Source organism: Chelonoidis abingdonii, chromosome 4 (genome assembly GCF_003597395.2).
Source record: "Chelonoidis abingdonii isolate Lonesome George chromosome 4, CheloAbing_2.0, whole genome shotgun sequence".
Classification (NCBI taxonomy): domain Eukaryota; kingdom Metazoa; phylum Chordata; order Testudines; family Testudinidae; genus Chelonoidis; species Chelonoidis abingdonii.
In genome coordinates, this window is record NC_133772.1 from 71439310 (window position 1) to 71463168 (window position 23859).

The 23859-nt window shown below is 41.6% G+C and overlaps 2 protein-coding genes across 4 annotated transcripts in view; one reads left to right on the top strand and one right to left on the bottom strand.

Annotated features, from left to right (window-relative positions):
- Nucleotides 1–3305, top strand: part of TRIM44 (tripartite motif containing 44) — a 547049-nt gene extending 543744 nt beyond the window's left edge. The window contains exon 6 of the mRNA XM_075065261.1: nucleotides 3291–3305. The gene's annotated coding sequence lies outside the window, so the exon portion shown is untranslated. The remainder of the gene's footprint in view (nucleotides 1–3290) is intronic.
- Nucleotides 3306–8351: 5046 nt separating this feature from the next.
- TRAF6 (TNF receptor associated factor 6) overlaps nucleotides 8352–23859 on the bottom strand; it is a 38114-nt gene continuing 22606 nt past the window's right edge. For 2 of the 3 annotated variants that reach the window (XM_032805071.2, XM_032805072.2), the window contains exons 3-7: nucleotides 18048–18198; nucleotides 17152–17310; nucleotides 15928–15999; nucleotides 14634–14711; nucleotides 8352–13687 (exon numbers count right to left, since the gene is read on the bottom strand). In XM_032805071.2, the coding sequence (XP_032660962.1) occupies nucleotides 12806–13687; nucleotides 14634–14711; nucleotides 15928–15999; nucleotides 17152–17310; nucleotides 18048–18198 (1342 nt within the window). In that variant the 3' untranslated portion in view covers nucleotides 8352–12805. The remainder of the gene's footprint in view (nucleotides 13688–14633; nucleotides 14712–15927; nucleotides 16000–17151; nucleotides 17311–18047; nucleotides 18199–23859) is intronic. The other variant, XR_012655772.1, reaches the window with a different exon arrangement.

Genomic DNA, 23859 nt, shown 5'->3' on the forward strand with positions numbered 1-23859 from the left:
TTCTCAGTAAGCTCAAACAGAAAATTGCTTCTATGAATGCTTTTGTTAGAGTGTGAGTGGATGTCGCTTGATAGATCTTGAGTCCTTGTAAGAAGAGGTAGAGAACCATTCATAAGGCATCCAAATCAGTCAGTCATTGAGGTATGGCTAAAGGTGCAAGCTCTGTCTAGTGATGACAGTACCAATGTAGCTGATGCTGATATAGAAAGGTTGGCAACCAACCTCAATTGGCATGATACCACAGAGTAGGGTGACCACATGTTCCATTTTTAAAGGGATGGTCTCATTTTTGGGGACTTTTTCTTATACAGGTGCCTATTACCTCCCACCCCGTCATGTTTTTTCTCTACAGTTGCTATCTAGTCACCCAACCACAGAGTGTGCATCAGGTGGTATAGCTCATTTGCGGTGTGGGTCAGGCTTCGAAGAAGGCACCAAGACGAAATCAGAACTCTTCAGCTCTCTCTTTGACGATAGCGGAAAAGGTGGTCAGTGCCATGTTTGTGTCTTAGAACGGTGTTCCCTTCTGCCACAATCAGCAAAAGGAGACTGACTGACTCATGGATGTTGTACTGATTGTTCTCTACCTCTAGATGAGGTCTGAGGCCTTTTGGTAGCTGCAGAGATGTGGATACTAGGGGTAGCATCCCAGCTTACTGGAGTATTGACTAAATGCTGTTTATGAGAAGATGAACAACCTTTCAACTCAGGATTCTCTGAGTCAGAAGTGCCCTTCATTGATCACTCAGGTTAGTATCATGGGTTTTCTGGGTCCATGTGGAGAAAGATCTACCATTAGAGCACTCATCGGAAATGTGGCCATCTCCAAGGCAAAAAAGGCATTTAGAATGCCCATCATTCAGGGGCACTGCCACCACATAGTGAGGGCAGGACACAAAGACAGGAGATTTTGCCTCAGCCAGGCAGTCGGTAAGTCAGTACAAGAATCCTCAGATTTTTGAATTATTATTTATGTTGCCAACAGGCTAAATAAAATGTTAGTTACTTTAGTAGTTAACATATAAATACTAATAAAGGAGAGCTCTGGGGCAGTAGATGGACACCACTAAGGTCTGTCCTTAGAGAGCAAGAAGAGTGGGTTGAGCCTGCCCTACCTTTTCCTGTGGAAGAGGAGTGAGGATATACAGAGTGTGTCAACACAGCAACGGGGAGGGTGTTTCCTGATACAGGCACAGAGACGCATGCTAGCTCTGCTTGAGCCGTTGGCTTCGTTTGTGATCTTGGGCAAGCCACGTCTCCTCTTTATGTCTCCATTTTCCAGTCAGTAAACTTCATACAATGATGTTACCCTCCTATGCAAAGCACTGAGATTCTTGGATAGAGAGTGCAGCATAAGTATTATTAGATATAGGGTTTTTATTCCTTAAGGGGATCCAAAAGCAGGGTCAATGGGTTTAGGGATAATGCATAGAATTCAAAGGTTAGAAGCAGGAACACAGGAAAATGTGTGGAGGTCTGGGTCTGTAACTTTAAATGTCTACTATCAAAAGAGTAGCTGTGTTAGTCTGGATCTGTAAAAAGCAACAGAGTCCCGTGGCATCTTATCTGTTACCTTATCTTGTCTGTTAGTCTATAAGGTGCCACATTTAAAAAGCGACAATTAATTCACTTTCTTGTCTAGAAAATTGAAGGAGAAACAGAAAACCAGAGCTTTGAATAGCAGAATTCAAAGCTAGTTCAGATTGGATACTTTTGCTGAGTGAATCATATTGATTGCTTAAGGTTACAAATTACATTAAGATACTAAAACCATACGAAACTCATATGCAACATCCACATTTTTAATGTGATGTCATAAATCCTAGGAGTGCTGATCTTGTTTTAAGGAGAATTAAAGAACAGCTGCCAGCCTGAACTATTTCTCTTTTGTAGAAGGATGTAATAGAAACAAACCTGTTGTGTGGGAAACAAACACTAGCAAGCAGGAAAGAAAACAGCCAAAAATAAAAGTGTTGAGCCCGCACATACTATCCCAGGGTTTGAAAGAATCTACTCTTCTACTTGAGCTTGAGGAATGGGATTTATTTGAGGCACTCCAGTAGCCAAAAGCATAAATTTCTGCAGAATGTGTGTCATGGTTACCAGGTGAGCTGTGCCATAGAGCTCTTGTGGTCACTTGAGTGCATCATTCTGGGCCTCATTCTGGGTGGAACCACCTACTCCAACCATTCAGACTGGGTCTCTGGGCTGCAACCCCTTATTTACACAACCATGTTATTCCAACAGGCCTGACTCTGTTGGGCACCTGTAACAGCAGCTGATTAAAGTGACTCAAAAACAGCATCATCAAAACTTACTAGTATTTAAACTGCTCAAGGAAACAGCATTTAGGAAAGTGGGTTAACACAGAGTCCTATACACATTTCTTTACTAAGATTAACTTCTCTCATCAAAGCTCACGTAAACCCATCACTGGCTGGCAGAAACAGACTGTCCTCCTCACAGCATGCTCTGTCTTCTTGCAAGCCTGACAACAGTCACTGACTCACTTAGCAATCCCTCACTCCTTCCCGAGGCCAGCATCTTTAAAGGTTTATAATTCCATTTAATCCTATGCTGTCAGGTTTTGGAAGAGTAAACTATGAGCCAAGCAGGTTGTTTCTTCCCAATCAATGGCCCAGCCTCTGCTATCTTAACTCCTTTGTAGCTGTTCATGCCAGGTGCCTTATCTTTGCCATTGTTTGGTTTTCTATTTGCTTTCCCCTTCACTATTGACTGAACGCTGGCAGCCAGGCAGTTAGCAGATAATCTGTGGGCAAAAGAACATTTATAAAAAAAACAAAAGACACAACTCCTTCTTTCTCCATTCTTTGCTAGCATCCACAAAGAGCATCTAGTTCTCATGGTAGTAAGAAAAGCTACCAAACACAGTCCTGCTGCAGTGTCAGAACTTTCCGAGTCTTCAGACAACTCCAGTGCTTCAGCTAATGGCATCTCCAAGCAGCAGCCAATGACATTAAGATTCTTGTCTCTTTCTTTTCATCTATTGAGAAAGCAATAGCTCATTGGGTCTTAACCATTTTTTCATTTGTCGACCCCTAAAAAATTTCAAATGGAGGTGTAGACCCCTTTGGGAATCTATTGTCTGTTCATATAGTTCACTTTTGATCAGTCAGTTTTCAGATGTAAGTTTTTTGCAGACCCCTTAGACTAAGTCCACAGACCAGAGGTTGAGAACCACTGCAGCAGATGGTAACAAAGAAATTAAAATGGAAGGCAGTTTCACTACACTGGGGAAAGCAGAACAGCAGCAGTTGTAGGCACTGGAGAGCCACATTTTTCAGAGCTAGTGTATTCTCATAGCAGGGCTTCACTCATTTTTGAGTTAGCAGGAAGTGGGGGAATTTAATGGATTGTCTGCAGCTGTGAACACCCTGTAACTGATGAATTACAAGAGTATTTATGCATATTACTGCTCCAAGCTTTCAAGGGAGAATAGACTATCATGGAAAACTACCAAAGAATGGTCAAGTAGATCCTACATCCATATCACCACAGGCTATAACTTAGCCAGGTCTCAATTTAAGCAGGATGAAACTGGCTAATAATCTTGTGAGTTTCTCATCTGAGTAACTTAAAAACATACAGGAACAGAGGTCAAAGCAGTAGGTGTACATAAGTACATAGAGTATTGAATTGGATGGTGCAGTATTATGTTAGGTAGCACTTTGCTGAAGATGTTCACTCAGATGTGGTGGAAACTCCTATCCTCCCACACAGGCTCATTACTATTCATCCTTCCAATGCACTTCTTCTGTGAAGCCTACAAACTGTGAGCCTATAAAGGCAACAATCTAAGGCAGAACCCGCAGGGTCTCTGGTGTGAGTGTTATGATGACTATTAAGTTCTGTAGGAGAAGAACTGATACTTGTCTGTCTTGCACAGTATCATAGAATATCAGGATTGGAAGGGACCTGAGGAGGTCATCTAGTCCAACCCCTTGCTCAAAGCAGGACCAATCCCCAGACAGATTTTTGCCCCAGATCCCTAACTAGGCCCTCAAGGGCTGAACTCCCAAACCCTGGGTTTAGCAAGCCAATGCTCAAACCACTGAGCTATCCCTCACTTCCTTCTGTGCACTGTTCACAGGTTCAGTAACAGGCTAAATAATCACTTTATAGTATCTAAGGAGTTTAGCAATTATATAGTTCCTTTCATCCAACTCATTTGACAGTTACATGGCAAACTGGGTTGCAGAACAAGAGCTGAAGCCCACACAGCATCAAACTCCTTGGAATGTGGTAACCTAGTAACTAGGTAAAGCCACACCAAAAAGCAGCTAGCTCTGGGGCTTCAGTTGAAGACCTTATTTTGACAGAAAGCAAGTAGGCACCAGCTCCAGCCTCTTCAACAGCTGAGCTGAAATCACCATCTACTGCCCCCTACAGCTCAGACAGATGCATGTTTTATTGGTTTATGGATTGGCAAGAATAGGGAACTGGGCTGGGGATGACTCCATAATTCAAGGTTTCAGCTTCAGAAAGCACTTTTGGGGCAAAGACTGAGGGCAGAGCTCTTAATATATACAATAATGTTTATGCACCCATATTTGCACTCAGACTGGGGAATACGCACAGTTTAGCTAGATACCTTGTAACTGCCGGTCTCTTTACCTGAAAAATGGTGCGTGTGTCATATTTTACTGCAAAATGTGATCATATTTTTCTTCCATCTATCCAAAGGTACATGATTACACACTTTGAAATATGGGCAAAGGAAATAATGCAACAGATGAAGGTATCTGGAAACCCATTTCTGTAATAAGCAAATTTGACCTCTCCCTTTTATTAGTTTGACGATGACTGGCTTTCTAGGGGTATGACATTTACAATTACATAGAGATCACATTAAATACTACATTCATAGTAATCAGGATCATGTTTCTTGCTAACAGTTTCTATGACCCAAAGACAGACACATTCTTCCAAAGAGGACAGAAACTTTAGAATGGTTTTAGTATTTAAAAATGTTGGAAGCAGAATACTCTCCCCCCCCCCACCTTGAAATAAAGCCGAGGAAATTTAGCATTCCCGCAGAGATTAGGAGCACTGGTCTGAGCAATGCATAAAGCAAACAGGCTGTGTCCACTGTGAAGTTTGGAGTCAAGACTCCTCACAATGAACCAACCTCCATGACCTCTGAGCTGGGCCTCTGCAGCTGAAGTGCTTATCATTAAGCTTATCACGAAACCTAAGGCAGGCTCACTTTCATTTCAGCCCAAAATGTTTTGACTATAGGTTAAAGGTTAATTGCCTAAAGTAGGGCTGACCGTAACTTTTTGCATAGCTCAACCCACATCAGACAGAGGATGTTCAAGGCATGAGAAAAATACACAATTAGTACTGGAAAAGTTTAATGAGTTTATTTTTAAACAGTTGTTTGAATGAAATAAGCTTGTGCATTAGTTACAAAATATATTAATCTATTGCGAGATACTTCAGTGAAACCAGCGAGTGTGCATTTGTGTTCAAATGCAGATCAGAGCGTTTCTTCAGTAACACTGACGAGAGTACTTGTTTGCACCAAAGCATTAGTGCACATTTGATGAGAAAAAGAATGTCTTCTAGTAAGGCAAACAAAGGCCATCCATTTTGTTTACTACCAGATTTAAATTATTCAATAGGCAGGACAACTTGCTACATAGCCAGCCCACAGAATGAGTTTTTCCATCTCACAAATATAATCGTCTGTATATAATTACGTGCTGACAATTTTTAAAGAATTACTCCCCCTGCCCTGCAGGGGGACACTGAGCTAAAAAGGAGTCTCATATGCAATATATGACACCCAGAGAATTCTGAGCAGCAACCTTGCAAGTACACCCATACATAAAGAATAGATAGCAGGAATAAGAGAGACACAAGAGAGAACATGGAAGAAGGGAGGGGCCAATCAAATAAGTATCTTAGATGTCTGTACACTAATATAGGAAGTATAGTAAGAAGAACTAGAAATGCTAGTTACTGAAAACGCTGTGACATAGTTGGCATCATAGACTTGGTGGGATAATATATGACTAGTATATTGGTATAGAAGGATACAGGTTGCTCAGGAAGGACAAGCATGGAAAAAACGGGAGATGTTGCTTTGTGTATATATTAAAATGTATACACTTGCAAATCGGAGACAGATTTGTTGAAAGTCTCTGGTAAGGATAAAAGGGATAAAAAACAAAGGTGATGTCATGGCAAGGATTTACTACAGACCACCTACTCAGGAAGAAGAGGTGGATAAGACTTTTTTTTAAAAACTAAACAAAATCATGCAAAACATAGGAATTGGTAGTGAAGTCCCCCATCACCACTCAAACATCTGTTGTGAATATAATACAACAAGGCACAGATTATCCAACATGTTCTTGGAATGTATTAGAGATTTTTTTATTTCAGAAGGTAGAGAAAACTACTAGGGGAGACACTGTTCTAGACTTGATTTAGACAAATATGGAGGAACTGGTTGAGAATCTGAAAGTGGAAGGCAGCTTGGGTGAAAGTGATCACACAATGGTAGAGTTCATGATTCTAAAGAATGGTAGGAGGAAAAACAGCACAATAAAGATAACGGATTTTAAGAAGGCAGGCTTTAGCAAACTCAGGGAGTTGGTAGGTAAGATCCCATAGGAAGCAAGTCTAAGGGGAAAAACTGGGGACTGGACTAAAAGGTTCCTTTCAGTCCTACAATTCTACTATTCTAAGACTGTTGGACACAGGTAACAGAAATTTGATTAAAAAAATAGAAGGGGAAAGTAATCCAGCTTCTAAACATAAGATTTTTTTTTATATATACATATATATATATATATATACACATATATATATATACACACACACACACATACATACATATACACACACAGCGACTGGATAACGTAGTGGTTAAAGAGCGCGCCCTTTGCATACAAGACGGTAGGGGTTCACTCCGGTGGGTGGCCAGCAACTTTCAAGTAGGGGTCCTTGGCAAAAGACCCTCAAATGCTGTCACCTCCTACTCAAACCATGAAGTGACACGAACTAGAGAGCATCCAGCTCGACATCGCTGGATTAAACAAGAGTCCGCGCCAGATGTTGAGGAACCCAGGACAATCTCACGATAAGGTGGCTACTGGAACAAAACCATTGCAGTAGGACGACGACAAGAGAGACCTGGAATTGAGGATATCGCACTACAACAGTGCCCTAATGAGAGGGAATATGAAACGTATGAGGGACTATGGATGGACAAAGAGACCACACCCACACTTACTGAGAAACAGCTAGTTACCCAAGCTTCACATAGTAAAGAGGACAGCGCTCTCACAGCTGAGATAGCCGACCACATTACACCACGACTAAGAAGACCTGGAAAACAAGTGGATGTGCAGACCCGACAGCTGAAACTTCATGCCACCTTCCTCCATTGCAAGGGGGGGGAAGCACAGGCCAGCTGAATGAGGCATAAGATATGGAGAAAACTAGCTAGCAGTCAATCCTCGAGACCGATTACAAAGGCGCTCGTGGAGAAGTACCGATCAGATCGATTTAGAAAGACTGCCAACAGAGCCCTCATGACAACCCATACCAGCCATAACTGCAACCAATGAACTGGTATAGCCGCTCAGCCTCTTGGTAAGTCTCTGGAGATGCTTGGCTACAGGCAGCCGCTAAAGGACAGCAACACACAGGAAGAAGGGATAGCAGAAGCGAAGTACAAGGGCCGAAAGAGGAATAGAGAGGAGTGGAAGTGAAGGCAAGTGGTCCCAGGTGGTAGGACACCTGTGCGTGCTGTGACCCTAAGCTGGGCAGTGCTTCCAAACAATCCAGAACCAACATCAGAGCTCTCTGTCCACCGAAGAGGCAGGTGCGAGGAACAGCTTAAAGGATACTGCGCAGAACCCTCAAACTCCCAGGCCTCTGGTAGAGGACCCGAGGTTGAGGAAGACACATACCACCCATAGGGGTGAGAGGGGAATTTTTATTTTTTTTATATATATACACACACACACAAAATATTGCAAAAGCACCAAGAGTCACAGAGAAAGAACTATGCACAAAGCCTAAATTCAGCACTTCCCTTAAGAAGTTAACAGTTGAAAACTAGGCTAATCATTGTAACTCCACATTTGTTTTAGATTGCTTTATTCCAGAAATTTTCTTAAATCTGTGGCAGTTGTGATCCAAAATCCATTCTCCTTTTAAGTATTTTTCAAGATCATTCTTCAACCGTCATAGCATAATGATTTCTTAAAAGAGAAGAAAACAGACCTCTAGTGGAAAAGGTGACGCAAATACATTATAAAGCTGTATTTTATCATGGAAATTGAACTCTCAAACAATGCCAGCTCAAAAAGAGATTAAATAAAATAACTTTAATAACTGAGATTGTACATATCTGGACGGCAACTCAATCCAGCATTTAAGTTCTACAAATTTCTTTCCACCAGCTGAAATTACATTCCCATGTGTGATGTGACAGACAATTCTGGAACTGCACTGTATCAAAGAATTTTTTTTTTTTTTTCAAATTAAGTAGTTGAGAGGTCGGCATAGATAAGTACATACAGTTAGCAAGAGAGAATATATTTGGCTGATATTTAACATATCAGCTCAGAAATTCTCCCATGTAAGCCTTGTGGTTAAATCAGCTTGGCATTGGGTTAGAATTCCACAGTGCAACCTTTAATAAGTACGCAATAGATACAATATCAGCAGCAGCTAAAACTGTTAATGTTAAATATTTTTTTCTGCCAGTGTACCATGCACCAACTTTTCCATTTCCTATTAGGCTGTGCTATTTTACATTATCCAATTGAAATAATAAAATCTTATATATACACACACTACAGAGCTGCCACCATGCTGAATTTCATTTCAAGTCAAAAGTAGACTACATTAAGATTTTTAAAAAGCAGATAGTTGTGCCTGGGAATTGACGATCTTTTGTAAAAACAAATCTTAACGATTTTGAAAGGGTAATGAAAATGGAACTCCTAGAGGTGTTAAGTTGGCACTTCAAAGACCCGTACATAGGGGATAGGTTTTTTTAAATGATGCACTATACAATTTATATGAAGAGGGAGCCAGAGGAAATAAGAGGTACCTGAATAAGTTAGAAGTTATCCCTCCTTTCTTCTTCTGTCCCCAGAAAAAGAATCTGATTTTATTTCCTACACAATAAAGAGGAGGAATATGAGAAGCAAGTCTGTCCTTGGAAAAGAATGGCTGTCTGAAAAGGAAGTGGAGAATTGGTATATGTGTAAGTGACGATGCAACACAAATGCCTTACACGTGTATATCACATAGGCACTGTTAAGCACAATCAAAGCCTAGCATTAAGAATGCTTCAACTTTGTCTAAATATGGTTCCAGCTAAACTGTCTGGTAACATCTTGGACAAGAACAAATTTTGTCCCTTAAGCAGCAAACCCATACATGCAGACACTCAATTCAACAAGTCTGTCCTCACGTTTGTCAGTATTTTCCCTGGAGAAGGTGGTCTAGATGTGCAGAATATAGCCACTCAGCCTGCAAAATAACATTCCCTCCCACACTCCATTCCCATTACATATTTTAGTAGGCTGGGATGCTATGAAAACAGTGGTCTTCCAGGGCATAGTACATTTCTGATCCCATGCAGGTGGGTGGAAAAAAAAACACAACCCAAAGCGCGCACACATAAAACCACCTGTTATAACATGGTGCTCCGACAATGAAGTTTGTAACAGACTGGGCCTTTGTGCGTTAACTCTCCTCCTTCCCTGTGGTTGGCCTTTGTCGGGCTGCTTAGAACGGGATCAATACTTGGGCTGCCCTGTAGAAATATTTACACAATAGAGGTGAGGCAAACCCCACTTGCCAGCTTCCTCAACTCAGAAAAATGTTCCATGCTGACTGGGAGATATTCATACATTTATGCACGGCCTGGTTCCGTATTTTCTGTATCAGATTGTCTATATGCCTACCACAGTACAAATAAGGCTTTTTTTTTGTTTTAAAAAAGTAATCTCTGTGTTTATACACAAATCTGAAGATACTGTAGAGTTGAAAAAATTCTATACATTAAAATCCATTATTTTCCTATTAGCAGCAGAGAGTTTGGACTAACCAGCTTCTAATGAACAAGACTACAACATTAACACGGGATACAGACAATCAGTCTAAAAAGCCAAGAAATAGGCATAGGAATCTCCAAGGTGTTTTGGTTAAGTAAATGTAGTGTTTGTGAAAGATGCCACTACAGAAACTAGAATGTGCTTGTTTATTATAAAAACACATAGCAATGCAAGTTCACCAATACTGCCCTAATAGCGGGCTACCATCCTGTTCTTTTCTAGGTGGTGAGGGTGGATAACCTACTATGCCCTGAAGCTCTCTAGTTCAACAAGCCACCATCACTTTTGGTATTATGTGGACAATTGTTTGCTGAGAACTAGTGATAGACCCTCCACCACATTTCATACAGGCCACCTGAGTGCCATTTGATAGGAATGCTTTTAGATCTCTGGTAAATTTGGCATAAGTCAGGTGTGACCAAGAGGTAAAAGTTTCCATGATCCCTGAGCCACCTAGTATATATCCTCTTCCTCTCTGTCGAACAATTCTCACACCAATATGATCTACCACCACAAAAAGCATCCCTACCAATTCAGAACTTTAACCCATCCAGCACCACCTTAGTTATAGTGGAAGAGTGTCAGCCATGTTTTTACACAAATTGCAAACAAGGTGAACACACACATTAAGGGGGGGGGGGGAGAATAAATAAGTTACAGGGAGGCCTAAAAACCATAGTTTCTATCAGCATTTCCTCAGTGATCTCAGCACACTCAGCAGAAACATTTGTTTAGCCTTTTATGGGGCTGTATTGCATGGGTTTTGTAGAAGTTTTTCAGAAGTCCAAGATTGATTCAACACCATCATGCGAGTTCCTGTTTGAATGTTTCTGAACATAATTCCCTGGGAGGAGGAAGATAGAGACCGACAGATGTCTAGGGACAGTGGACTGAGTCCTAATCTTACTTCATATTCCAAAATGAACATGGTAAATTCAAAGTGTTGGAGTTTCCCTTGCTGTGCATTCCCTGGCTAAGCTATAAAGGCACTTAAATAGTCTGTACTTTTGTTTCCTTCCTCTATTCTTGCCATTTGGATTTAAGTCCATTTAGAAATGTTCTGTATTCCAAGGTGAATATCTCCTGAATCTGTAGCATGAGACCATCTTTCATAGTTGAGCTAGTTCACTTCCGCTACAATATGTGCGTTGCGTCCCCCCAGGCAGTGATGTAGTCACGCTGGAACACCATTCTGGTACTTAAGCAGCAGCTGTGGAAATGAAGTCAATCTACCCCTCTAGATAGCAGGGGAAACCGTCACTCTGAACTGTCTCCCTTTGAGCAGCCCCATGACACCGCCCCATAGTGGGGGCCAGTTTGCTCACCTACCCTGCCCAGCTCAGCCCCTGCTCCCTGCCATGCTGCTGCTTCTCTCAGTGTTTCTGCTGCCTGGCAGCAGCTGGTCACAACTTTGCACGCTGCTACCACTTGGTGTCTGTCCCAGCACTGGCACCATCAACAGCCTCCTGGTGGCTTCATATCTATTTTAGTTAAAGCAGATACTCAGCAGTGACCTGCTTTGGTCTTGCTTTGAGCAGGGGGTTGGACTAGATGACCTCCTGAGGTCCCTTCCAACCTTGATATTCTATGATTGTGGCAGTGGGTGCATGGCAGCTCAGATGCTGCTGTGTCTGGTCGGGAGCCCTCATCAGCAGAGTTTTGGCCCTCGTGCTTCAAGCCTCTGGCTGAGATAGGTGAGAGGGAGACTGACAGACAAAAGGACAAACCAGCTGAGACTGAAGGGCAGATGGGCAGAGAGCAGGACAAACGGGGGGAAGGTCTATGGGGTAGGAGCACAAGAGGTCAATCAGGACAGAGACACTTAGGCAGGTGCACAAGCACAGAAAGGATCCCACAGGACAGAGGGGCAGACAGGCATATACAAAGTGGTCAGTGGGGGCAGCTGCTATTTAGCCCTCAAGGAAGGGCATGGCGGGGGCCGGGGGGATGATCTCAGAGCACTAGCTGAAATTGAGCCGGAAGCTGGAGGTGCCATTTCCCAGGTGCATACAGGAGAAACTTCCCTGGGATTCTGGGCCCTGCTGTGTTAACTCCCCAGGGAGATGTGACCTGGACCAGCCTGAACTAGTTGTACCTCTCTCTCAGCCTGCCTGTCCCCTGGCCCTTAGTCCCCTTATGCAAGGCACTGCTAGCCTGAGCCCAAGTAATCCCCCTGCTTTATCCTCTACCACCCCCACATGACCTCCACTCCTCCCAGCTGCTTCCCTATCCTCATCCCCTGCTTTCTGCCCCTTTTAGTAGCTTTTCAATACTTCCATATTTAGGACAACTGGGGCATTCAGCTCCAATGCTTCACTTTCTCACAGACTTCTAGAAGTGGAATTTGACCCAAACTCCCCCAGTGTAGGAAGAAAGCTGTTTCAATAAATTCTTACTGAAGAATTTCACCTTTGATAACACAGCAATACTTCCCGCAGTTAGCTTAATACATTAACAGAGAAGAAGAAATATTTAATACATGACCCACAGAGGAAAAAGCTTGTATACCAAAGGCAGCAAATTCTATTCTGTTAAATTAGCTGCATTAGCCTGCAGAATGGCATTGTTCAACCCAGATAACTGCTCTTATCATGAAGCTTTTCCCCTGTGGAAAATCCCTTCGTTCATGCTCTTGTCCTTCCAATCTGTTGTGGAAGAACAGCAGTGTGGGGCTCCCTTAGTTAGGGCGCAATAGACTATACAGCCCCATCAGTACTGCGAGGTTGAAAGCCCTCTTTCCGTACACTGTTCAAATCTAAACGCGTTACAACCTCACAGCGCACCAGAAGAGTATCATCTTTTACATAGGTTCTTTGCTTCAAAGCTTGCAGGTGCATGAACGTCACATAACCAAAACCTTTTGGGTTGCGGTGGATTGTAGGTCTCTGGAAGGCTAGAAGCTCAGGTTTGGCTTCCATTACTTCTTCATGATTCTGTCTTGCAAGTCCCTCTGATTGATCCAAAATAGAAAGTCGTATGGTGCCCTGAAATGGCCAAGGCAGATGACTGTCATATTCTCCTTGCATAGTATGGACAAAGAGGGATATAAAGTTAGCACACCGCTGAGAATTTGGTAACTGGATATGCAGGCGCAAACACAGTTTGTAGCCTGGTTTCCCAGTGTAGAAGCCGGGGCTGTGGATCACAACAGGTCTCTCTTCTTCTTGGGCTCTCAGATGTGTACTGAAGTTCTCAATTTTCCAGATATAAATGCCGTTACATTGTTGTGCCTCCATTTCGGCCATTTTTTCCTCTAGATTTTGGATATTACGTTTGAGGTCTCCTACGTGAGCGCTCTGAGTCTCCATTTTAGCAATAAGCTCTCTGATCTGGTGATCTTGTCTTACCAGGCGACCTTCCAACTGCTGAATGGTTTCCCTGAAGTTCTCAACTTCTGGGCTGCAGTCATATGTGGCAGGTGGGACATGTGAGAAGACAGATGGCTCAAAGGACAGGCCACTGAGGTAGGACATGGGAGTTGTGGTAGTAACACTAATACTCCGGAGAGTCTGAGCCATCATTCTCATGTGAACCTGAGTGAACTCTTGCATGTGACGTGCCAAATCATTCCTCTGCATCTAGAATTTAAAGAGACATGACATCAAACTCTCGAGCAGCAAAAACATTTCCTGCAACTAAGCTACAAAATATTGGGCTTCAAAGATAAACTGCAGTGCATAATAGAAATGGCTTTAGCTAACACAGATCAGCTGGAACAAGAACTAAGACAAAACAAATGATGTGACAAAGTCAAGTCAAGTCCAACTGAGAGAATTTTTGTTTTGAACCAGCCTTAAGATCAGACAGCTCAGAAAAATAACCAGTCCATGTGCCTGTAGAGAAAAATAGCGTTTAAGTCAAAATGATCTGTTAAAATCATGATGTGAAAGGTAATAGAATTCTTCCACTACTTTGCATAAATTTAATACTGTGACTATCCTGTTAGCAATCAGCAATGTATTCCCTACATTGCACTGTAGTAGTGGCACCAGAGCCCTGAATATGACAGTGTACTGAGGAAAGGCCAGGAGAGCACTCAGCTGAAGATGAGAGAAATGTACCATTAAAAGGAAGTACTGTAATTAGAAAACCTGGAACTTTCCCCACAATTAGCACTGTTTCACCAAAAATCATAAGTTTGAGGATCATGCGGATTTGAAGTATTTGCCACTTGCTTTCCCTAAACTACAAGAGTTACATACCTGGCATTTAAAAACTTTCATAAGGCAAAGTTACAGAAGACAATTGGTAGTAAGCTTAAAATATACTCTGAAATCAACACAGGTAAGAACACCAAATTAAAACCACCCCAGAAAATTATTAGATTTAGGGCAGACTTTGCTAAAGCATCCGGGCACTTGTCTAATCAAGCTCTCATTGCCTTCAACAGAAGCTGAGTCAGGTCAATACTGACAGCTTTTGAAAGTTGAACTGTAAAAATCAAGCCAGGAAAATTTGTGACACAGACTGGATGAGAGGTACTGAGGAGTTCTTTGCACTGATGTGCATAACAGAAAGATTTACCTTTTCAGGACATCCAAAGGCACTGTATGTACATGGCACTGGGGCAGTAGGGCAGTCATTATCATAATGATTAGGCATCTAAAACCAAAATGAGAGTTAAAGGTTAATTTTTTTTTTTTTTTATGATGAATAGTTTACAGTCTCTTGTTCAGATCAAAGTCTTCTTGTTTCAGAAAAGAAATTATGCCATTCAATCACAGAACACGATGAAAGAACTGGCGACTGTGCATGTTAAGAGCACAGCAACGTTCCAACTCTCAGGATCCAGCTGAAATACGTAGCTATACTTAAATACAACAGATTTTAATGGAATAATGAGCAACCACACACCATTAATTTGCACTTCAGTAAACACTAAGTGTTAAGGCATTTAGTAAATTATTGCAAAGTAATGCAGCAACATCACTGCAAGTCACCCCAGCATAATAGTCCTTGATAACTGTTATTCTCTGTAAATTTCAGACTCCAGGAAAGGGATTAGCTATGTTGACCTAGAGGGTGACAGGACGTGTCCAATGATTGTGCACTGAGATGACTTTCTTACACAATGTGGGTACAGTTGACTTTAGAACTGATCATAGCCTTGAACAAATTAGCCTTACAGGATCAGCCATAAGTAGAAGCAGTTGCCTGAAGTCCTATTTGACTCCATGTACGATCACCACAATAGCCAGGCACTTTGCCATGTACTCCATGATTCCAATCCAGATTTCTGCATAACATAGTTTGCTGTCAACAATCCATGTGTTTAAAGTTCACCTGAACTGCAATTGCAGACTGGAACACCATTTAGAGCAGTGGTTCTCGATCAGGGATCCCAGGGGGTGGGGGGCGATCAGGTTTCAGGGGGTCTGCCAAGCATGGCTGGCATTAAGATTCACTAGGGCTCAGGGAAGAAAGCTGAAGCTCTGGTGCCTCGGACTGTGGCCCGGGACCCTGAGCTCCAGTATCCAGGGCTGAAGCCTAAGCCACTTAGCTTAGCGGTGCCCCTAGTGGTGTGGGGCCCCAGGCAATCGCCACGCCTTCTACCCATTAATGCCAGCCATGCCTTTTATACGGGGAAAAACGGCTGTTGTGGCACCGGTGGGCCGTGGAGTTTTTATAGCATGCTGGGGGGACGTTAACGAAAAAGGTTGAGAACCCTGGATTTAGAAGAAGTTTGACATGTGAGGAATCAGACTCTTACATGGGTTACCATAAAATCTTAAATTGTTTGCAGCTAGATAGGTTAAATATTATTTAGGATGCACTCCAACCTGACAGACAGATACATGGCGAAATGATAGGATCTTACCTGTTCTCTGATCAGCATTGTATTGCAATATTCACAAAACACATTTGCAAGTGGACAGTTCTGGTCATGAAGCTTCATTTTTTGAAAAGGTGAGAAAAAAAACGAGAACTATTAGTAACAATTAAATGATCATTAAAAGAGAAGGGAGCATAGATTAGCCTGTGTTCTAGATGTCTATGTAAAATTCCTGATCATTTATTTTTTAAGTCTCAAGCTTTGTATCTTGCTGGATTTAATTAGGAAACAGGAAAGTACCCCCTTTCAGATTCCTGAATGAGTCTTTTCACTTTCTGGAATTTTATTCTTGTCTCATCAGAAATTCATAGTGATAAGTCCTATTTCTGATTCTACAAAATTCTGATTCATTTGACATTTGTGAAGTTTGGGTTTAATTAATTGTATTAAGGATGTAAACATTTTAAATAATTTTCTTGCGTAATTGATATTAATGAATATATTAAGAAATCTTAACATTTGACAAAAAGGGTCAAAGGGTCACAAACATGATGTGCATTAATGTGGGAATTTTCAATGGCAGATTTTGAAGTGCTTTTCAGATAAACCTAATGTACCCCCTGAGACAGATTATTTCTATACAGAGATAAGGAAATGAAAGCTCAAAACATGGAAGCTAGATGCTCAATGTCACTCAGGAGTCAGAATCAGAGCTAAGAACAGAATCCAGAAGTTTTGCTCCAACTCTCTTGTTCTAAGCAGAGATTTAGGCATTGGAGTACAGCTCTCCCTCTCTGCACTCATCCATCTTTCCAGCAGGTAATATGTTTGTGTGCAGAGCAAAAAAGCCCATGAAACACCAGTATTTTTGTCCTATCCTGTTATTCTGGCCCCTCCTCCTTTTCTTTTTAAGGTCATTGTGGGATGCTAACGCTGCCAGCTCTCTTTGTGAGGTCAAAATTAAAGGTCCCCTCTTATTCAAACCCTTTTACCTCCCCATGCACCATTGGGTCTCCAAAAAAGGTTTAACTAAGCATGACCCCACCGTGACCACACACACAGAAAAAGGGGGGTGGGGCACTAGTCTTCACCTGCCCAAGAGAGGACAATCCGGAGGTCACATCCTCCTAATGTCCAGCAAAGCAGGACGCAAAGCTGTTTCTGGATCAATTTACTATTCTGATGAACACCTTCCATTGATACTGCATTAACAATTGAGGATAAATGTTACAGCATTTTTCATCCACTCCAATATGTTTCAACACGTGCCTCTTTATCTTCATAAGCCATAGATGTAGCACAGTTTGGACAGCAGACCTGCCGCCGTGGGCATTCCAGTGTCATGTGGTTTTGCAGCTGGTTCTTCGGGAAGGAACTCTGGCATTGTAGGCATTCCACAGAGCAGAAATCACAATTCAACTGATGCTCCTGCATAAGGAGCAACAAGATGACGTGGTATTAGAAACCCCCAAAGGTGCTCCAGGTACCAGCTACTCATACATATCCAAGATGGAGCAAAATGGTTCCAAGAGGAATACAATTGGCACCTTTAATATTCTTTCAGGCCCCAATCCTGCAAAAGGATTTGCCCACATTAGCCCTTAAACCCAGAACCTCAATGACTTTTATTGCAGTCCATATGTAAGAGCTCCATAGCAGAGCCAGGGTTTGAACAGGACTATAAATTCAAAGCTCTGCACAAACATTAATACCGAAGAGTCATCATATGGCTACTTTTTACAGCTTAACACACTGTTTAATTGGACAATTTCCAGGAATATTTAAAAATTGTTTATATTTTATTCAGATTGTTTTGAGCAGTATTAACTTGCATTTTGGACACTGGCTATAGAAAGCATATGGTTGGTAACAAAGACAGGCCAAAGGGAGACTAACATGATGAAACTAATACCACTGTTATTAACATTATAGGCACTATTTTTTCCTGTATGCAAGCTGTGACATACGGCTTGCAGTAAGGTAACTAAGATCAGCCACTTATTTCTTTCAATTAGAGAAACAGAACCATCCTTGATCAAACAAACAGCGAATTTGAAACCACAACCACCAATAAGATGAAGACCATCTACATAGAGTCATTTTAGAGATTTTTTTTTAAATTTCAAAATGGGAACCTATTTTCCATTTTTTCAAATGATTCTTACCTCTAGATGTCTCAGTTCCATCTTCAGAAGACAGCCCTTGTTAGGACATCTCACCTTCAGTGAGAGGATTTCCCGTTTGGCAAAGTTGTCAGGGAAGAGTTGGTTTTCGAGTAGAATTTCATTGTCTACTGGACATTTGTGACCTGCATCTCTACCATAAAAAGAAGAGGATGAGGTGATATGTATGCATAAGAAAAAAAATCTAGCAAATTTCAGACTTTTCCCTACCCTTACTTTAAAGTCTTCTCTTACACTAATCAAAATTTCATATTGTCATAATAAAACGTTAAGGCAATCATTGGAAATAATGGCAATTACACAGCAACTAGCATGAATTATACCACAAAATATCCTGATAACTAATGTTACCAGAATACTACATGTATGTAGGTTTCAAAAGAATTCCATTTGTAGCAGCATTCCCTTGGGTTAGAATAGTGTTAAGTTTGCTCAGATCCAGCTGGATGACTGCACTGGTAAGTATTCTGGGAATAAACCTGCAAGGAGGATGCACAAAGGCTAATAATTTAGGTTCCCATTTCTGCAGCCATTTCATGAACAATTCCTATTGAAGTCAATGGGTGTTTGTTCCACACACAAAAAGGATTTGGAATCAGACATTTAAAGAATTCTGCACCTTTTGTCCCTTCTCCTCTCACTTTTTTTTAAATGTGAAAACATACCATTGTTACAAGTAACACCCACGATTACCATAATTAGAAGTTGAGAAGCAAGTATTTCTATTTTTTCCGGTTTGTTTACTCTATATTTGACAGCACTTTTGTCTAGTCAGTTTCCCCATTACCTTTGTATAATCAGTTAGACTCCTTTATTTTGTGTCTTTCACACAGCAACAGGAATGAGAAAAGCCACAGGTAAGAAATCTTAAAGTAACACTCAAGACATAAAAATGACAAGGGATTTGGGGCAGGTGTATCTCAAGCCGCTTTAAGAAAAGAAATTGACTAGATTTCAAGTGGTGCCCCTTAAAAGTTTAATGCATCATTGTCCTCGTTTTACATTCATATATGCACAGGTCACATTTAAAAAAAGAGCTGCTATGTAATGCAATTCAAATAGCAATTCACCCATACTGTCCCCCACTCCTCAATTTCTGTCTGGAACAGCAGAGATTACCTGGTACCTGCCTTCAGCTGTGAACCAACACATGCATATGGGAATGTACAAAGTTAAGTAATATAGTTAAACAGAAGAATTCTGAATTGTGGTACTAATGGACAATACTGCTAGCGTGAAAAAACATGGATTAAACAATACTCTGAGTGCGCTGTGAGTCAGAGGGCCTTTGAGGTTCAAAGATCATTGGATTTGGAAGTAGGGAGAGGTAGATAAATAGTGTTGTTCACTTCATAAGAAAATCATTGGCCAGCACCTACTCTGTTAGCATTACTGTTACAGAAAAGGGAGGTAGGTTTAGACTTTAGAAAGCGGCCATGACCTTCCTTTTTATGGTTTTGCTTTCAGGAGATGGTTTGCCACAACAATCTCACTCCTAAACAAACGGAAAAAACAAAGCAGTGCTCTGCAGTTTCAGATCTCATAGCTCCCCAGTCCAAACACTGATCGCAGTGTCAAAATACACAAACATTCATTCTACTTACACCTACAACCGGAAGCTGGTTCTTACAGGTACAATGTGGTGTAATGCATTACAAACTTCCTGCTTATAATTAAGTTTATAGTTAGCAACTGGACGACATTAAATAAAAATCAGCAATTTTTTATGGCCAGGGGAATGGGAATTGCCTCAGCTCTAAAACAAGGACAACACACACCCACCCCTTTACAGTGACGGGATAAGGATTAGCTAATCAATGACTGCAAAGTAGTATATAAATGCCAATTATTTACAACAAATATTTTAAGTAATGTATTTGGGAATCTGATGCACTTAAGTGTTTGCAAATGTGACATTAAGACTGGTTAGAGCCGGGCTTAGTGTGGAAAGATGCTATACACACCTCCCATACAGAGTTCAATATATGCACCCTAGTACCAACTTGCACTGCTTGTTATTCAAGATTGGGGGCTTTCCTGCAGAGGCACCGACTTTTTGAGTTTTCTGGGGGTGCTCAATCCTTCCCCCAAGCCTCCACCCTGCCTCTGCCTCCCCCTCAATGCTGAACAGCTGCTCGTGGTGGGTGGGAGGCGCTGGAGGGAAGGGGGTGGAGCTGGGGGCCTGCTGGCAGGCGGGAGATCATGGGATAGTGGCAGAGGAGGTGGGGTCCACCAGTGGATGGGAGGTGCTGGGGGGGCAGGGAGGAGCTGATCAGCAGGGCTGCCAGTGGGTGCTCAGCACCCGCTATTATTTTTCTATGGGTGCTCCAGCCTTGGAGCACCCACAGCATCAGCGCCTATGCTTTCCTGAACAATGACTGAGAATCAGGGTAAGTTGTGCCACGATGAGTAGTTCTTGTGACATGGCCAAGAATCTACTAGTAAGTATATTGTGATCTGAATTCAAAGCCAAAAGCACCATCCAGCCTCTAAAAACTGCTCAACAAACCTTTGCATGTCTGAGCAGCTTAACTGAGAAGTGTAATGGTGCCTCTGTACATGATTGCTTTCTTGTGATATGCCTATCAATGAATATTTAGATTGGAAAAGAGGCAGGAAGCTTAAAGAAAAAAAGAAAGTGAACTAGCCTAGTCAGGCTATAAGTAGCCATTGCTACTAGAGATAGCTCAGTAAGACGCTCAATGGCAAAAGTTAATTGGAGAAACCTGAAAGAGAGAAAAAGGTAAGATTTACTTTATCCTCAGCCTGATATTTAAGAGAGTAGCCTGTTTAAGATTTTTTTTTAAGCCCCAGTCACATTCTGGTTAGGTCAAAGACTTTCTTGGCAACAGTTTGCCTAATGCCAGAGGCAGACAAGCCCCTCACCTACAGTAGTAATTGAAATGTTAGGATTTTCAGTGAAGCTACTGAGTTAAAAACCTCTTCAGTGTTTTAAACGTTACTAGTAAAAGGCACAAGCATAGTGTGCATTGCACATTCAGATTCCTTGAGGAGTTTTAGATTAGTTTCTAAAGAGGTTTTATGACTATTGCTACTATAGCTTCAGATTGGATAATATGGATGGATGCACTGACCAAGGTAGGCACGTCCTTGAAGTACGGTCCCATATTAATGATGTGCAAGAACATTTTAATCCTACTTTCTAGATGTTTTATGGATGGGCTCTTGGACACCATGAGCAATGATGCTGCACTGGAACAGCTATAGGCTTGGCAGCCTTGGTTTGCTGAATCCCCTTTGTTGTTTTGCCCTGTAAATAAAAACTATATGGCATGACCCCTAGCTCCGATTTGCAAGTCATTTGACTAGTTTTTCCTTTCAGCTGTTGAATGCATTGTTTGCAGATATCTTTTTTCCTACTGTGAAGCTCTACAGATTGTTGGAAATTAGTCAAGTTATTTGCTGATTTTTCTGCAAGTTTACAACCAGCTGTAGTGGCTGTTTCAGAGATAGCCTCTCTTTTCCTGTAGTATCACAGCACATATAATCAGCTGAAGTGCTTCTGCTTATGGCCCCCCAAACTGAAACGGGAGGGAAAGTGGAGGCACAGTGCTTTCCAGTGAGGGGCATTTGACTTTAGAACTCAAGCCACTCATTTCTGTTGGTCCACCAGATGCATCATATCTCAAATGTCAGAAAACTCCTCAAGTGCTACATAAGTTTTGGCCCAATGAGATTATAGGGGACAGAAAACTGGAGTCATATTTTATTTTTTAAGTGTTATATTGGTGCTTACAGATTGTTTTTTGGTTAACAAATTTTAGAAGTAAAAATAAAAGCCAATACCTCTAGTGTGGAAACACACACTAACAGTCACCTAAAGAAGTCATCTTCTTTGCTACTGTAGGTCAAATAACCCATCCCTTAATAGTACCTAAAAATATTTTCTAATGCTTTACTTACAAAAAATCCAACACTTTCTGAGAAGCAATGTAATTTACTGCGACCCAACCCACATGATGTATTTGTAGCCTACATGATGTAATCTAAAGTTTATTTTTAAAAACTTCTAACCCTGGATGCAGAGATAATTTTTCAAATGTGGACTAAATGTAACCAATGCAGTAACATCTTCCCAAGTCTGCAGAAAGCTTGAAACAATGCACTTAGGTCTGAACTCCTCTGCCTCTTACTAACTGGATCAGAGTATTAATTCTGAAGCCCAATGATGGCACTTGAGTATCAAAATTAACTCAGAGGCATGGAAAAGGGGAAAACTGAGATGGGGAAGGACAAGAAAAGACAGAAGTAGAGATTGTTTAAAGGGGAACAGATTTTCCCTCTGACTGTGACAATCACATACTGAACAAACAACTAAACAGTTACTATATAAAAGTCAGTTCTTCCCTTGATCTCTGTGGAAGCCTCCTGTTGATATCAGTAACTGTGCTGCGAAAAATATGCACCCTGAATTAATAATTTGACTGATGGGCACAATTAAGCATGGAATTCTGCCCTGTCCTCCAAATGTTTGACACTTGCACTGCAAATCTCCTATTTTCACTATCACTAGTTCCCACTCAAACCACACTGCAGAGACAAACTTCAATAGCAATGTATCAGAGAGGGAATTACTAATACCACTCAAAATATCATGGGGATGATATGCAGTTTCCCAAATTTAAAAGATGTAGCACCTCTGTTTGGTATTCACCAAAATAGTCAGTGCTGAAATGAAAGGAGAAAGTTCCTTTTCTGTGAAATAAAAGCCTTTTGTTATTAGTAACCTCTTACAGGTCAAATAGGTGTCACTTTAGACTGAGCAACTGCACTGTAGTAACAAGGAAGAGAAACCAATTCCCATGCACTGAGGTTTAGAATGGAAGTTTCTCCACCTGCAAGTAAATGTGTTTTCTTTTGAACACCTTATCTCTCCATGTTCCACATTAAGGAATATGATGGCAAGCACCTATTCAGAAACAGAATCTGGGGTGCAGTCACTAAGTGGCAGACTATAAAAGTATCACAAGAGCAGAAGGATTGGAAAACAACACAGTTTTAGGTATGCAAGGATCCTAAAGTAAAGTGAATATGAGGAAGCTCTCACCAAGTGAGAATTTTCTGTAATATTTTTATGATTCCTATGCACGCCTTAGTTTCAGTATGCCTCGCTATCTGGGGGTACAAAAGGGTTAAAAACATCCAGTGTTGGGTCACCTAAGCATGGGGTGGAATGAATGGGTTATTAAAGGACTGGCTGAAACCAACGTAAATCAATGGAGAATGGAAATACAATGGAAGCCTCAAGGACTAAGCAACTGACGCTTATGGGAAATCTCGGGCAGGCAGAGCATGTAAACTCAACATAGGCCAACAAGCTCTGCATAAGAGTTGGCTTTTAGGATGGGTTCAGCAGCTCTCACCTGGGAATGACCATGAGACAGAGCCACCCAGAGCCAGAAGCAGATTCCATAGCAGCTTGGCCAGATGGAAAGCTGACTTGCCCACAATGGCCTATGTTTTAACCTTTATTTCTTGACGCTAACCTAAGGACTTTCTCATGCTGTGTTCCAGCTGACTAATAAATCCGACTCTGTATTGAAGGCTGCCAGATGTCACTGCAAATACTTGCTGAGGTGCACTGGTCCCTTAAGAGTGTAAAATTTTGACCAGAAGTCTATCTCTGTTGGATTCACTGAGCAGAGTTCACAGTGCGAAACAGCAACGCTGGAGCCCAGATGCTCAGTCTTATAGGTTCTGAGTCCATGTGACCTACCCTCAAGGAAGAGTGGGACCTCGAGGGTCTGACAAAGAGTGGTTCCTTCAAGGGTCC